This window comes from Platichthys flesus, chromosome 1 (assembly GCF_949316205.1).
Source record: "Platichthys flesus chromosome 1, fPlaFle2.1, whole genome shotgun sequence".
In the NCBI taxonomy this organism is placed as follows: domain Eukaryota; kingdom Metazoa; phylum Chordata; class Actinopteri; order Pleuronectiformes; family Pleuronectidae; genus Platichthys; species Platichthys flesus.
Window position 1 is genome coordinate 10,474,988 of NC_084945.1, and position 17,808 is coordinate 10,492,795.

Consider the following 17,808-nt stretch of genomic DNA (forward strand, 5'->3'; position numbering starts at 1 on the left):
AATAAAGGATTCTCTGAAAATGACATAGCTGCTGTGGTAGCATAGCATCCCCCTAAATAGCATTTCCCCCCACGAATGGGAACGAGTGGTCTTTGACGATACTATTCCTGAGAGTGGAGGGGAGTTCTCCGAAACAAAGGCTGCAATTTGGTTAGGAACATGCCATCCTCGTTTGCAGTGTAGGGGGTTTGGGAAGGGAAATGAAACTTTTTGAACGTGTGCCATGTCTGTACCATTCTCTTATCTGAGGCCCGCGACTGCCAGCTGGCGGCAGAATGTGCCTACTTGCACTGTGATGATGGAGCCAGCCAAGCTAGTTGGCACACAGTGTGGTAGGACTGGCATGTGATCTAAAGCCAATCTGTGTGGGGTAGCTGCGCTGCCTGGTCCCCTGTCCCTGTCTCTGGTGAGCAGACTCTCCCCCGGTACTGCAATCTACAAACTGAGTATTGTGGAGCACTGTGCTTTAATCACAGGTGATAATATCCTCACTAAAATTATATGAAAAGGTGGGAAATTTATACTAAACAAAACAGGAGGGAATAACATTATATTGTTATTGATATAAAGCCTCATACACTGTCTCTTAACCTCTGGTGTCATATTAACATGGTTCTTACAATGTGGTCACAGGATATATCAACATTATCTGGGACACGTGTTACAATGCTGTGATTTTACTAAATGGAGTGAGCAGCAAATTAGTTTCTACTGTTTTATTGAATTATTTTAATAGTGTAGTCCAAATGAATGGGCCAAGGCGTGTGTGTATGTGTGTGAGTGTGGTTGTTTAAAATGCACATGTCTATTCATGTACCCAGGTATCAAAATGTCTATGAGACGACATGTCTGAATAAAGTTTTGTTTTTTAGAGGAAGACAAATGACATACTCACTGAAATATCTTAAATAATTAAGTACAGTATTATTAAAATATAAGCATTTTAAATTGTCACGATATTTACATAATATAGGATGTCTGTTTGTACTGACGAGGCGGGAACCATCGCGAGCAATTTTTGTTTCATGTCGGAACGTTACTGCCGGTGCACCGTCCTTCACGACAAGGTACCGGCTTCTTGTTGAGGTGAGTGTGAACAGAATGAAATGTGTTGACAGCGGAACACAGACATTGGTAAAGAGATTTGTATGAGTTATTCTCGGGGAAATGAAGCGTTGAAATCTCCCGTGTTGTTCGTCTGAGTTGTGTCCCTTCCTTCAGTCGCTGTCAGACACAGAAACAAGTCCAATGTGATTTTTAGCTGAACCTTGTAACGTTGTTGTCCTTGTTGAACTTGAAGTGAGCGGTTACAGCTTCTCTGAATGACGTGATGGTTACAAACACAGACGCTTCATCTCCATTTTCAATGTTTAATATCTCATGAAGCTAATGTGAAAAGGGTTGAACCTTGATATTGACACCGATAGATAGATAGATAGATAGATAGATAGATACTTTATTGATCCGAGGAAATGTAGGAGGAATCCAGTGTCACACAAAACAGTCAAACACAAGCGCATAAGAATAATAAAATGTCAAAATGAGTCAAGAATAATTTCACTACAGGGAGATGGCAGTACAGCCACCAGTACTACTACAAAGCTGTCACTGTAAAGAAGCATGTGCTAATGTAGGTATTTACAACACAAATATTAAGTATAACGTTATTGAAAGACACAAGCGAGCATTGAACCCAGCCAAATATATACACACATATGTAGCTGGACAAAGTTATGCATTGACAATGTCATACACATTGAAGGCAGTCACATATCTACAAACACACTATTTCTGAAATATACCTAATATCATTTTTGTTGTGTAGTTTTGTGTAATAAACAGCCCAGAAACTCAACACTGTTAGGACACTACACATCAGCTGCAGAGTTATTGTCCCAGAGAGCACTGCTCTGCCTGTGTAAACAGTTGCCTCATGTCATCTGTGGCTGTGAAGGCGTGCAAGTCTGACAGTCTGAGCCAGAAACCCACAATTATTGTAGGACCCAGTATCCAAGTGCTGCAAAACAGGTCAACTGGACTTGGTGGAGACATTTCCCCTCTCATCCAAGAGGCTTCCTCAGTTCTAACTGACTGCAGGGAGTCGTAGGTAGGACCCCCTGTTGTGAGTTTTCAACAAACTTGAGACTAAAGTCAGGATCTCTCTGCTGTGTTAACAGGTTTCTGCAGGTTCTTAAAAAGTCTGAAATGTATTCATCTGAATATTATGTCTTTAAAAAGTCTTACAAATGTTAAAACATTACACACAGTACATTGCTACTTCAATTTATCTTTAATTAGGCAGTGTGAATAATTCTTGGTAACCGGGACGATATTCCTTCATTTTTGTTTTAGTTGACATAGGTCATACATTTCATTAATAATGGTCAAGAAAAAATAGTTAATACATGCTTTAATTTCTATAAATATTCGTTTCAGTGCATGTTTAAAATGTCCTCCTTTATCAGTTCACCTTGTGTAAATTGAAAGGAAAAAGTTATTGCGATTATTACACAGGGAGGATAGTTATACATTCCTACGGGAGAAGATGCTGATCTTTATGTGCTGCATGATAAAACAAAGCTCTAATGCTTTTTTGTCCTGTCACCTCCCAGATCCTGTATGAAATGAGCAGACTGAGGGTGAAGCCATCCTGAGGTCCAGTCTCTGGAGGGTATGAACAACTGAGTCTCAAACATGTTGCCTGGACTTGTTGCTGTTGCCCGTCGCTCTCTGAAGGGGACTGTGCCTCACTGGACAGCCACACTTCACAGAACGTGTTTTCCATCAAAGGCCCAGCAATGGCTTCTGGTTCACAAGGGCGCTCACAGTTGGACCTCCGCCCCGTCATCGAGGATGAACCAGAAGCCAGTGTTTGTCAGAGCTCCAGCATTTGGAGATAAGCTCGCTGTTATAGACAGCAGTGGCAGCCACAGCTACAAGCAGCTATACTGCAGCAGCTTAGATCTTGCAGGTAGAATCAGCAGCGCTCTCAACTGTGACTTTGCAGGTCTGGAAGGAAAACGAATCTCCTTCCTGTGTGCTAATGACGCTTCATACACAGTGGCACAGTGGGCAGCCTGGATGAGTGGAGGGACGGCAGTACCACTTTATCGGAAACATCCTCAGTCGGAATTGGAGTATGTGATCTCTGACTCCCAGAGTTCACTGCTGGTGGCGGGGCATCCCTTTGCTGAGATCCTCGAGCCACTGGCCCTGAAGCTGGGGCTGCCGTGCCTGACACTGCCTCCTACGTCTGACCTGGGCACTTTAGGTGTGGAAGACACAGAGGAGAAGGAGACGTCCATCACTGACTGGGCTGACCGACCAGCTATGATCATCTACACCAGCGGAACCACAGGGAGACCCAAGGGGGTTCTACATACGCACAGCTCCATCCAAGCCATGGTAAATGTTGTCTTTTTAACCATCACTACATTGGTAACAAACAAATATATTTCAAATCCTGGTTGTCATAGGTTAATAGACTTCCAGTTTGTCTGTGTTTTTTTCAGCACTCTGACCCAGTAGAGCATGATACTGCTGGTTCACACTGACGGAAAAACTAATTAAAATAACAAGCTGTGTGCGTTTTCAAATATTTTGTTTTATTCACAATAGTCTTTAAATAGACCTGTTTCAAATAATTGTATTCGTTTATACGACCCCTTCAATAATTATTATTTATTTTAGATTTATAATGTTTTGTGTAAAATTGTATTCATATGGGGCGCCTTTTAAACTTCAACCCATTTTCAGTTTTAATTTTACAAATAGACACAAATAAAAAATGTTGCTTTGGGTGAAAAAAAAATAAATAAATATCCTTTTTCTTATCTTGATGAAATATAACATCGGAAGGACATGAGACACAGAAAGTGAAGCAAATAAACTTCATCAGAAGACTTACACATGATGCTTTTCTTAAATTCATCCTCCACAAGGACAAGATTAAATCTATTGTATTCATCTATATACCTACCATTTCATACAACAACTTACATAGGACCAGAGGGTCCTAGAACACTGGTGAAGAACAGGATCATGTCTGTGATCTTGAAGTGTCCCAACTAAGGACAAGAGGGAGATCATCATGTCTTCAACACTGGGACCAGGTTGAGATGAGTTATTCTGAAGATGATAAAATAGTCTGACCCTTCACCCCTCTTTTCATTCCTCCCCCTCAGGTACAGTGTCTGGTTTCAGAGTGGGCGTGGACCAGAGATGATGTCATCCTCCACACCTTGCCGCTCCACCACGTGCATGGCATCGTTAACAAGCTGCTGTGCCCGCTCTGGGTGGGCGCCACCTGCATCATGATGCCTGAATTCCAGCCTCAGAAGGTCCAGACTGCACTTTATCTCTTTCTTTATCCTGTTCTTCCAACTCTTTCTCCAGGTACAGTGTAACTTCCATTCACCAAAAAGAGGCAGATTTACAGTTGTAATGTGGAGGGAGACTGAACAAGCCAAAAAGAAGATGTCCGGCTCGGTCAAAGTGTTGCACACGGTTGAAAAAGACCTTGAGCAATTTCCACATCAACCCATCTTTCGCTATGGTTCCTCTTTTACTTTTCTTCTTCCCTCTTTTCTCCTCGCTTCATCTCCTCTCTGTCTCTCCCTCTATCAGCCCCCCCGCCCCTAGCCCCCCCACCTCCCCACCCCCCGCCTGTCAAACTAAGTGTTTGGGGCTCAGTGATGAATTGCCCTGTGTGGCTTTGTATCTGACCAATGCCGACTCACAGCAGGGGCTTAAGCAGCAGATCAATCGATGAGCCGACATTGAAGGATGATAGTGCTTGTTTGGCCCGGAGAAGGGAGGGGAAGATGGGGTGCTAAGCGTGTGCGTATAGAAGTTTAGATGCACGTGTTTTCCCTGTAGTATATGTGTTATTGTTCGTCTGGACCTCGGCAGCTTGATGACAGTGACAGTAGAGGGAAAGTAAAGGTCTTTATAGGACATGCATGCATCAGTCAACACGGATATTGCTACGTTGTTATTATAGCTATCAGTATTCAACTGGTATCCCTGACCTTGTGTACCAAACCACAAAATCCCTTCTTTCAACCCTAGAAAAAAGCCTTTATTCTCCTCCTGCTGAAGTTACAGTACATTGATGAAGTGATCGATAGTCTGTCTCTTCTCTCCCCGAAGATCTTTGAAGGGTAGCCCGAGCAGCAGAGGCCACCATTGATTTTTACTGATTTCGCCTGGAGATAGTGGCACAAATTTTCAGCCCAGGAATTGTGATCCAGTAAATCGCTGTTAAGTCTATTTCAACTGTGCTGTTTACAGACTGACGTGAGCAGATAGTGATCCAGGGTTTACAACACCAGTCTTTTTTTGGTTACTTGAATCCCACTGACCTCTTCAACAGGTAATACTGTATTTCAAACATTGTGGAACTTATCCTTCAACATGGGAGAAAAGCACAAATTAAATATTGAAGACATTGACATTGATATTTATTAAAAGAAAAGGATAATAAACAAATGTTTGTGTTCTACCAGGTAAAGGCATTTATTAAGTTGACTGATTGATGGAGGCGTTACTTACACACACATCTTCCTCTTCTATTATTCAAAGTCAACACTGTTATCTCTAAAGTGATATTTTATATACTAGTGGTTCAGGTTGAATAGACTTGGGGGCATAAAGCATTTGACAGTGTTTTGGCTCTAGGGACGGCAATTTAAGTCCATATAGCAGCCTGTCGTTCAAACGCCACTTTCTCCAGACAAAAGTATCTCAGCTACTATTGGATGAATTCCATGGATATTTGTACACACCTTGCTCACATGGTCCTGAGAGCATGAAGCTTACTCACCTTTACGAGCCTGTAGGATAGCTCTAGGTTCTCTTTCGACACACTTTCGGAACCGATACCAGCACTGCACTTTTTGTAGCTTGTTTGAACACAGTTTTTTAACCAAATGCATCAATGTTGTTTTAATAAAGGCCACCGGAGAATAAAACCATTCTGAAAGTACCGATCAATCACAAAAACCTGATGAAGAAATAAGTAAATGATACAATCTGGCAAACCATCAATGCTTACTTTTAAAACTTTTTCAACATATGATCGTCCTTTAGAAGAATTGACGTATTTGAGTGCCGCACTGAGCAGCTCATACAGTTATTTAGGATGCAGTCCATGGCTCAAGGTTCTCACCACATCCTGTCCCCTAGGTGGAGGCCAACTCTTTGACAGACATAAATTGCCTTCCTCTCCCCTCTAGACTGGACTTGGTGGAGGCGCTCCACTGCACTTGATAGACACCACCCAGAATGGTCAGGGCACACAGTTAATAACCTTGCTCTCTCTGCACAAAGTTTTATTCTGTATGAGCACAGGTGAACTGTCAATGCTGGCACATCAACTTCTAATGATATGGCGAGAAATGGCACAAGTATAGACTGTAAACAATCATTTGAGTTGTATTCATCTAGATATTCTTTATTAGACGCAGAAGAGGTGATGGAGGAGTTAATAGGTGAAAAATAAGATGTAGTCTACGATGACGTGACTTGAAGGATGAGTTGAGAAGTGTTTGCCATATTAGAAAGGGATGTGGAGGTACTGTAGGGAGAGTGATAATAGGGGAGACTGCATCTTTCTCTGTATGTGTCAAGTTGGTGTGTGTGTGTCTGTGTGTGTGTGTGTGTTTGAGAGGGAGAGAGAGAGCGAGCAACTGCAGAGGCAGCGAAGCAGGAAATTACGAAATGGAGAAAGAAGGTAAGTGAATGTGAGATAGGGAGCGAAGGTAAAGGGGGGGCAGAAGATGAAGGGAAGATGCAGGGTCAGAGATGAAAGTAAAGAATAAAGAAGACACACTGGGTAAATTGAGGTAGAATGATAGAAGAAGTAGTGAGCTTAAGAAGACTACGAGAGGAGAGGAGGGGAGCGGAGACAGCTGGGGAGGAGCATTTGTCTCCCAGGGGGGAGACCAGAATTAGGGAAGCTGTCGTTCACCTTCACTTAATTCATGCTGTTGTCCCATCCTCCCGTTGTCTACTGCGATGCACCCAGACGACTCTGAGTGTGTGTGTGGGTGTGTGTCTGTGTGTTGGAGTGGGGTGGGTGGGGCTGGGTGTGTGAAACAGTATTTTTATATGTGCATGTTGTTCACAATGTATGATTATGTTCATCTGTGTGTGTCTGTGTGTGCGTGTGTGTGTGTGTGAAGCCTCTGTAATAGTCAACAAGCACATTTGTCAACAGTAGCTGGACAGAGGCCTTTTCACTGGCCCACAGCGATCTGCTGTTTTCCTCTCCCTGACCTTTACAAACCCTGACTTATTTTCTTGTATTTTTTTGGCATTGTGTTGACAGGTTTAAAATAAGGTTGCTCTCTCGACTATAGTCTGCCATTAACATCAAATACAGGAAAATAAAAATCACACCTCTCTATCACATGCCCTAATAGAATGCATCTGGACGTTATAATTTAGTTTGCTTGGCTCCATCCATTATATACACGGCTTTCCTTTTTTGCTTTTCCTTATCTCTATCCTCCCTCTTCACTTAAATGTTGTTCTTATCTCTCCCTTCTCTCTCCCTTCTCTCTCTCTCTCTCTTTGCTGCGTTGCAGGTGTGGGAGATGCTGTTGAGCTCTAAGGCTCCCATGGTTAATGTGTTCATGGCCGTGCCAACTATCTACTCTAAGCTGATCCAGTACTATGATCAGCACTTCACGCAGCCTCATGTCAAGGACTTTGTCAAAGCTGTGTGCAAAGAAAGAATCAGGTACTGGTTGTGGGATGGATGGCAGTAAGCTTACTCATGGGTAGAGGTGTTTGTGGATACGTGTATGCAGGGTGCTATTCTATCGGAGGTGATAACTGACACCAGGGCGTCGGATGGTTGTGTTGAACAATGGACAACCTCCACCGACTTTGGTCGGGAAAAATATTAATTTCGATATCACAATTTTTGAATATTTTAGCTCAAAAATGTGTATTCATCAACTACCTAGGGTCATATTTCCACTGCTTATCTCATGTGGATGATTGATGGATGTGATCATGAACAAAAAAACAAGAATTCAAATGCTATAGAATGCTTGAACATAATTAGGAATTAAATCCCCATTTCAGCACCATGGACAGTGACACTTGGCCAGGGATGTCATTTATAGACTTCATTATTTCAGAGAGTAATCACAAACTGTGGTTCATCAATTAAAAAAAATAGACTTTTGTTGTACCCATAGATTTCTATATAAAGATTGACGACGTGAAAGTGAAGCCAAAGCGCCTCGATCGGTGGCCGGCTGCAGTACAGGTTATAAATTCCACCTCCTCATCTAAAAGTAAAAGTACAAGCTGAATACATTTGGCAGCTGTTTTAGGTAGTTCCTGTCACACTGAAGTTTGTTCGAGTGTTTGTTTCTGTGCCTTCGGTTTTATTTTGTTATTTGTTGCAATAAAATCGAATTATATAAAACATATTTTTACAAATTTTCTCTGATATTTGATAAACCTTTAAGGTCATCACTATTCTGATACCCATTTAAGTTCCAGTCCCAATAGACTGTAAATAAGTGTTTTTATGGCATATTAAAGCCTAATAAGTTTTTTATTTGGAGCCTGGAGTGTTTTCCTCATGTCTGGCCTTCTCCCTCCAGGTTAATGGTTTCGGGCTCGGCTGCTCTTCCTCTTCCCACTCTGCAGCGCTGGGAAGAAATTACAGGACACACACTGCTGGAACGCTACGGCATGACTGAGATTGGCATGGCACTGTCCAACTCTCTCAAAGGCCCACGCATCCCAGGTACACAAGTTTGACTGACTGCATACACCTACACAAAAATTGTTTTTACGCAATATGGAAAACACAGCGACAAACAAGTGAAAGTAAGATAAAAGGTCATTGTCAGAACAGCTCTGTTTCAAACTGGTTTATTTGAAATCCTCAACTTTAATAACTGACAATAATGTACTCTCTCAGGTGTACAAAGACTGACAGCACAAACACAACTGTGCCAACTGTTGGTTCAATGGGAAATTAAGCCAGAACTAAAAGTTTGGAATGGTATGATAACAGTCATTGGTATCAACCAGTGATGTCTGCTGAGGAAGTGGAGACGAGCTGTCCTTCGTTAAATACAATCTATGGCTCGAACACCATCACTCTTAACCAGAGCATCAAACATTAGTCTAAAAAATCTCTGTCTTTCATTTTCAAATTCTGGAACAAGGCTTTCACATTATAAAAATGCTGTTTTATGTTCTGTGTTGTACTCTAAAGAAACATTGACATCACTCTGTTGGTGAACCTGAACTCATAGTTTTACTGACAGTGAAATTGGTTGCCAGTCACCCCTTCTTAAAGATTTGCTTATGTCAGATTTTCATGTGTAGCATCTTCTGGGATCTCATGGACATTTTCCTTGGCACAAAATAAACAACCTTGCACCACAGCATTATTGGTAAGGTTAACAGAAAGCAACGACACCATGTTTGCTTGAGCCACATCTCTGGGATTATTCTGCACTTTTGGGCAAAGAAACCGAATCGTCGGTCTCACCACAGATTGAGATACCTTTCGTTTTCTTTATCACAAATCTCAGATCTCTCTGATTGATTCCATCTCCCGCACCAGTTTGATTCGGTGCTTCAGCTTCTTGGGTCGTGTTTTGATCATAGGAAGTTCTCTCTGGTTTGATGTCAGGTAAAAAACCCACGATCCCAACTACACCTCCCTCACACATGCAACAACAAAGACAGGGACTGGAAATGAGGTCAGACTACTGGCGGTTGCTTTCTTCTCCCGTCTCCCCCCACCCCTTACTTTTCCCATCTTCTCCTTCCCTTCCTGTTCCCCAGTCAACTCTTCCTCTAAAATGTAAAGCTAATTAGCTTGCAAGTGGATTGGGTAATCCTCTGTCTGCTGTCTTGCTGGGGCTTTGTTTTGTTTGTTTGTCAGGTTATGTTTGGCATAAACTGAACAGGTTGCGTTTGATTCCTCTCGGGTGATTATTAAGAATGGCTTCAAGAGGTCTATTGATGTTTCCATTGCAGTGCTGAGACTTGTGGAGGATGTGTGCATGTTTGTGTGCGTAGGTGTGTTTGTACATATAAGTGTATGCAGTCACGAGCTTGTGGCTGTTTGAGTCAGTGTGTTCCTGTCTTGTCTTTAAGTAGGTTAAAATGGATCAATAGCAAACCGTAGGAAAACACTCTCAGAAGAGTAGTGGAGTGGAGTCACCTTCTCTATGCTCCTCTTACACACACTCACTTTCTCTTCTCTCTGTCCTTCGCCAGCTAAGCAGCACACAACTCAGATTTTAATGGACCTTATTGACAGTCATTTTATTAATAAGTTCCGACTGTAAATACAGCGTCTAACTGGCCTGATTTTGTTGTGTAGCGTACAGTTTTGGAGCATTCCAGATTAACAGCAGTGTGGCTTTCTAGGTCACGTTGCCCTTGTTGAGATGTAAATATGTGAGATGAGTTCACCCTAGTTCTTTCCATCTCATTACTATCTCACTCTGCTGCCCCTTTTAATCTTCATAAATCCTTTTCCTCCTTATTTTCAGTCTCTTTTTTGGTGCGTAGAGAACAGAGACTCCTTCTCGCCCGAAGTCTCTTCCTCCAGATGTTCTCCATCCAAAATGTAATTTACAATTTTTCCATTTGGACCTTTATCCGTATTGCTCCCCTCCACACATTGCCTGAGTTATAATATTGATTGATTTTGGAGACTTTGCCATTAAGGTTGTTGTCAAGTTGTTTACTTGGAGAAGATCTCAAGATGATTATTTGTTTTGTTATCCCTTTTTTTTTAACAGGTTTGTTCCCAAGACAATTTTAATCCTTGGCAATTATTTCATTACGGTTGCTACAGACATTTTTATACTAAACTAAAACAAAAGCCATGCATTTTGTGCAGCCAATTTAGGGTTGTGTTGTCATGGAATTAGTTCGAGCAAAGTGGTCCAGATGTCCCTGTCTCCAGCAACCTTTTCCAGCTTCTTCTGGAGGAGGTTGCCAAGGATCAGCATGCCCAGGCCCCTGACCTGGCTTGTTGTTGCCCGGCTTACATTGCAGCCCAACCTGATGCCTGCTCCTGCTCTGGTGAACCCAGGGTGTTGACTTTGTGTAATTCCATGGCTCCAGGGATCAAGGGCCCAGTCACCAGGAGTTCACTGGTGAGCTCTCCTGGGAACCAGGTCTCGCTCCAGGATTGTGGACAAACTTTATTCTGGTTGCTGTAAATCGAACTTAGTCTGATCTCTCTACTTGAACCAATTTGCTTTTTGTAGGCCAAAGGCAAAGTAATGCCCCCCACCTGAAGTGTCCTTAAGCCAGACACTGAATGTCCTCCAGCTGAACCTGATCCTTATCCCACTCTGCTTCTGAACTAATGAAAACAAGTTACCAGAACCCCCTTGTGCTGCAGGTGTCAATAAACCTTGTTCACACTGTCCACAGCAGTCCACGATATCATTATAGCCAGTGGTGGAAGATGTATTGAGAACCAATACAGTAATAATATGTAAAAGTTATATTCCTGCATGGAAAATCACATTTATGAAAAAAAGTACATAAATAGTAATAGTTGCAATGCTGATATTATATATGGCATTATAAGATGATTAAGTAACTAGGGCAGTCAAATAAATGTAATGAACTACAATATGAAATATTTAATTTGTTGTTCCACCACTGATTATGCCCTCCACAGACAAAGCTTGTCTAATCTTCGGACGCCAACATGTTTGTTATCCTACTCATTATCAGTCTTTTGTGGTCATTTCCTTTATGTACTGAATGCATGTGAAGGGGGGCTTGTGATAGACATTGCCAATCAAGACTGGAGTGGAATGGATCAATATGAAGCGAGAGGATCAGTTATAATTAGGAACTGACCTGCTCCTCACTGGGAGATCAGTGGTCTGTGAAACGGCATAATAACCTCAAAGGTGAAGGAAGCGACTCTCATCCGATACACTTTTTGTCAATCTCAGTAAATAACTCCTCAGTGCCCGCCAGCTCTCCATCCTGTGGGTGTTACTGGTCAGCCCCTGCTCTGTAAATGAGAAATAAATAAAATATCTTGGTCCATGCCACACAACATTATTCATGCTACAGCGACAGGCAATGTTAATGCACAGGAAAAGTAGAAGAAGCAGGGACATTGTGAAAAAGCAGAGGTTGGAGTGAAAGCTTGTTAATCTGGCACATGCTAGTGGATAGTACCAATCTAAGGATTACCAAGGAAGGGGAAAGAGCAGTCAATCCTTCTTTCACTGCCAGACAATGTAGATTATTGTTTTACGTTGCCGAGCCAATAGATTAGAAATGTTTGTCCCATCTTGTTAATCATCACATGTGTTTGTGTCGCTAATGTAATATTACTTGCCCATTGACATTCGGCTTGCTTTGTAGTTTTCCATATGTCCATACAGTGTGAAACAACAGTGTGAAAAGGGTTTAAAATACTGTAGAAGAGCAAAAAGCATAACTTTGACTTTATTTCAATAGATACATCATTTGATAAGCTTATTTGATAACTTATTAGCTTGGCTACAAACCTCGGATCCTTTGATTTTCTTCCGATTCATCCAAAAATCTGTGAAAAGTAGAAGCAGGGAAGGATGATCTTGTGTTTTGGGGTTTACTTGATACCATGGATGCTGCAGTTCAAACATTTTGAGAATTCAATTCACTTGATAGATGGCAGTGTCTCCGAGTGTATCTGGGATCTGTTTTTAAGACTCTTAGACAGATGTCCAGAAACAGTTCTCTTATTTGAAATTTACGCGGATGCTGGTGATTTTCCCAGAAATCCCCATTACTGTCAACGTAAGCCAACTTGTGGCGACAGAGACAAATGTCTTTTGGTTTCCACTGGTTTACAAGCTCAGAAAACCATTTAGTGACTGGTTGTGCCCTGCAGATGGAGGTTAATGCTGTCTTGAAAGTGAACACTATTGTTGTCGAAGGCTGATCATCATCACTTTGTTAGATACGGCCCAAATATGTCCAGCTTTTTTGAAAAGGGACAAAATCATCCCATCTTGTTTGTAATAAACCATCTTCCCTTTGTACTGTGATACTTATGTGTGTGTGTCTCTGCTTGATTTGTTGACAGGGGCTGTGGGGTCACCGCTCCCAGGTGTGGAGGTTCGGATTGTCATGAATAATGCAAGCAACACCACGATTGCGGAGGGCAGCCACAGAGAGACTCGGGTAATCTATAAATAAATAGGTTACGCACTGAATTATCGATAGGAAGGGAAATATTTGAAAAGGCTGTACAATTCATTGAAATTCAAACCTTGAAATGTACTTAAAAAAGTCATGATACCGATAGTGACTTACTTTCCAGAAATGTATGTTAAATATGGGATAGGTTTATTTTTCAGCACATATTTAGCATGTAAAGCAGTATATTTGTTTTCTTGCTTGTTGGACAGGTCATCACCTAGCAATCAACCAAATGGTCATTTAACACTATTCTGGCTAATATAAACTCTTTCTAACTGTCTTAACCATCTATTTCAGTCTCTTCTTATCTCTCTCTGCATATGCTACAGGTACGTGCGGGTCTGGAGGGGAAAGAGGGCGATCTCCTGGTTCGAGGTCCGTCTGTCTTTCAGGAATACTGGAACAAGCCTGAGGAGACCAGAGAGTCTTTCACTGATGGCGACTGGTTCAAAACAGGTACTGAGCCCTCGTCTCCCCTTCCTCACACACACACTTGCACACAAAATCCCTTGGAGGAAGTGAATTCGGCCACTAATTGCATCTACATGAGTGGTGCTGTCAGAGGGATTCACGGGAGGAGGAGAGATGTCAAAAGATTTTTTTCATCTTCACTACCGACTGCTCTTCCAGGGCCCCATTTTAAGCACTGGATCAGGAGTCAAGTCGCCAAAGCACACACGCACACACATGCACACCCACCTGCGCACGCCCAACCACGCACGCACACACATATAAACACACACAGTTTGAGTATATGTGTTGTGTGTGTGTTTCAGGGGACTATAAATGGACTATGTGTGTTTTTGGTGCTGCAGGGCATTTTTCCTCCTAAGTGGTTATGACTGCTCTGGGTCTTGAGGAACCAAGTATTGCTCTCTCGCTCTTCCTTTCCCCCTCTCCCTGTTTTTAGTGTGTGTGTGTGTGTGTGTGTGTGTGTGCACTTGTGCGTTTAAAAGCACAGAGAAAAGCTGTCATCGGAGGCTTTCTCCCCTGCGGCCTAGCACTTCATTCTCTGCCCCCCCTCCCCTAAGGAGCGCTTCTTTACTGCAAAGCCACCAACAGACAGGTGTTAGGTTGTCATAGGGGAGGCTGGGCAGTGCACAAGGAGCTTTGAATTGTAATGCACACGACAGGATATAACCAAGAGAGTGAAGAAAGAGCTGGAGGTATTGAGCTTGGAGATGTAGTGATGGAGGGGTTAGGAAGAGTCAACTGCAGAGGGTGGCATGAATGGTCCCAGAGAGACTCGTGATGGACAAGGTAGGGATAGGGAGCGAACAGTGGTGTTGGAGGAGGAGGGAGAGGGAGTGGGGGGCAAAAACCAGCAAGGAAGGAACGAGTGATGGAGAGCGAAGCAGGGTGAGGCAGTGGGAGAGCAGGGCAGACTGTGTTTAATTGGCTTTGCAGGCTGGAAGGACAGAGATCCAGAGCACAGCACGCTGCTGTCACACTCCATTACAGCCACTGGCCACATAATGAGAGCCAGTGCAATCAGCTCCCCACAGACTGGTACCTCAAGCAACATCTACACTGACACACACACACACACACACACACACACACACACACACACACACACACACACACACACACACACACACACACACACACACACACACACACACACACACACACACACACACACACACACACACACACACACACACACACACACACACACACACACACACACACACACACACACACACACACACACACACACACACACACACACACACACACACACACACACACACACACACACACACACACACACACACACACACACACACACACACACACACACACACACACACACACACACACACACACACACACACACACACACACACACACACACACACACACACACACACACACACACACACACACACACACACACACACACACACACACACACACACACACACACACACACACACACACACACACACACACACACACACACACACACACACACACACACACACACACACACACACACACACACACACACACACACACACACACACACACACACACACACACACACACACACACACACACACACACACACACACACACACACACTGTTGAATTTTCTGTAGGAAGCTTTCAAACCGTTCCTGGCCCTACCTGCCTCTGATGAAGTTAAACAAACGCGTACACTGAGTTGTCAGTATATTCCACACCTAGTTACAACTCACCTCTTTAAAACAGTTGAAAATGAACATCCATCCTCTATGTAGGTGTAGTTGCAAGACTGTTGTATTAGGCTCCATCATGTTAAATCTAGGTGTTACTAATAAACTGCAAACTAAGTGTCTGAAGCTGGGAATTGAAAGGGTCTCTGGTTTGGTTGGAGCTCTTTCAAAGCTCATTGTGATGAAATCATCTGCTTAAATGAGGAAAACTGAGCTGGGCAATATCTGGTTTCTGGTAAGAGTTTCATTCTTTGTCTGTTGGCATAGATTCACAGCAGCCACATGAACACCACCAGCTCCACCAGCACCAGCTACGCAACTGTGCAGCGACTAGTTGTTCCTCCAATGCTTGTTGCCCTACTCACCTTGTCTGCTCCTCAGTTTGTAGGAGCTCTTTGTTTGTATTATCTGGCTCAAATTACGAGCAGCCATCGTAGTCAATGCTTGATCATAAATCAGGAAAAGATTCAGCCATAACAATCCAAACGCCTCTCTCCAACTCTCACTCTCTCTCTCGTTTCCACCTCTGCCATCCTAAAACAACCCAAGTCTCAAAAGATTTGAGAGTGAGACTTCTTTGTTGAGGGAGAACTGTAATGTTGCCTTTCATGAAATGTTGAACCTTTTATTAGTGATAAAAAAAGCTCTTTTAATGGACTTTTCTTGGACTGTCGCAGTTGCCCAAGGATTACACTGCTGCCGTGCTGCAGCAGTCAGGGGAGGAGATTTAAAGTGAAGGCTATAATAAAAACACACTTTAGTTTATCCTGTGTTTCTTTGTTGTGGAACAATTTACGGAGAAGAAAAAACATCTGTAACCCGCAGCTGATCCCAATCCACAAGTCTAAACAGTTAAATCGGTTAATTTCCAGATAGACACATGCTTTTGAGGTCTGGAAACTCCCACACACGCTACTCTTGCACTTAACCTTCTCCTGAGCTTTCTACCTCCCCTCTCACATTCGTACCATTTTTACCCTCACACCTGCTCCTTGTTTCACAAGCCACCTTCATTTCTAACACTGTCTCATTCTCACACTCCACTGCTGACTTACTAAGTCCTGGCTGATCTTTTGCCACCTTCCCTTTGAGCTTTTCATGTGTCAGTTGTTATACATCCCCCAGGATTTAACCTCCAGGTCAGGGAAGAGAACATCAAGGATGTTCAGCCCTTTTCAAGAAATCAGACTTAGATCTTCTTCAAAGTGATGGAAATAAATGTTTTCAACCAATTGTATTCATGGTCAACTCTCACAAATCCACTAGCTTATCATCAGCTTCTCCTCTGCTCTGACCTGAGCCTCCTGTCCGGGGCACCATCTACATCCAGACTGTGACCCTTCGTCCGTCTCCAGCTGCTGTGTAGTGGGAAGGATTTGTATTCAGCCTGAGAGACTAAATTTAGGGCTGAAATTCTATTTGTTATTCATCAAAGTAGCTCATGACTTAAGTGCAGGACCAACATTTTAGCTGAGACATGCAGAATCAGTAAAGGAGATAGCGCTGTAGTTTGAAAAGAGGTTTTTGGTTCATTGAAGGTCAAAAGTGTCCAGCATTTCCGACTCATCTTTCAACAGAGGGTAAGATTTAAGAGAAGAATTGTTTAGTTTTTGCAGGTCCATTTACTCTTAGTAAAACATTATCTTATTATTATGATTATTATTAATTTTCAGAGTTATTAAAAAATAACACAGTTTGCGGTTGAAAAATTTGAAAAGCTTGAGTAGAAGAAGGCAAAGGAGAGCTGGCTGGATAAAAATTGAGTGCGAGAGGAGGACTGTGAGAGTTGAGAGCAATAAGATCTCAGCTGGCCAGAGGTGTCCTCTCTAGTGCGAGGGACTTCTGCAGAGAATGACTGGCAGCTTCATAGGAAACCTGTCACCTTCTGTTCACAAACATCTTTGAGTGCGTTGGCCCCCTCTCACCTTTCACAACCTCTTTTTGTGCTCTACAGTGTTTTCTATAGAGCTGTTTCCTGACATGGACTCCTGAGGAAGTCCGGAGAACTGTAACTCCCACATTTGCCTTTCACAAATGAAGAATGCAGCAGAAATAACATAATTAGATTTCAGTCCTTAATGTCCAAAGCTCTCAAATTTTGTCTTTGCAAGTTTACATCTTCCTCATCTTCAAGACATGTATATTATTCATTTATTTATCTTTGCTTTGCGTTTCTTGCAAGTTAGAATCTCGCTCCAGACATTTTTCACTTGGATAAAAACAATTCTGGAGCAAATGGCTCTAACATGCTTTGTCACGTATTGCCCATCTGGAAAATGTATGGAAAATATCCAGCCTTGTATGGGCTTCAATTGGATTTCATGTACACTTGTAAAAGTCAGGGGCATCACTTTTCAAATTGTGTTCAAAAGCATTTGGTTGAGAGGGT

The 17,808-nt window shown here is 42.6% G+C and overlaps 1 protein-coding gene across 1 annotated transcript in view; it reads left to right on the forward strand.

The window, feature by feature from the left end:
• Nucleotides 1-1,031: 1,031 nt before the first annotated feature.
• acsf3 (acyl-CoA synthetase family member 3) overlaps nucleotides 1,032-17,808 on the forward strand; it is a 28,290-nt gene continuing 11,513 nt past the window's right edge. Inside the window, exons 1-7 of the mRNA XM_062382118.1 lie at nucleotides 1,032-1,086; nucleotides 2,613-3,405; nucleotides 4,185-4,340; nucleotides 7,590-7,744; nucleotides 8,625-8,770; nucleotides 13,100-13,197; nucleotides 13,545-13,671. Coding sequence (XP_062238102.1) covers nucleotides 2,695-3,405; nucleotides 4,185-4,340; nucleotides 7,590-7,744; nucleotides 8,625-8,770; nucleotides 13,100-13,197; nucleotides 13,545-13,671 — 1,393 coding nt within the window. The 5' untranslated portion in view covers nucleotides 1,032-1,086; nucleotides 2,613-2,694. The remainder of the gene's footprint in view (nucleotides 1,087-2,612; nucleotides 3,406-4,184; nucleotides 4,341-7,589; nucleotides 7,745-8,624; nucleotides 8,771-13,099; nucleotides 13,198-13,544; nucleotides 13,672-17,808) is intronic.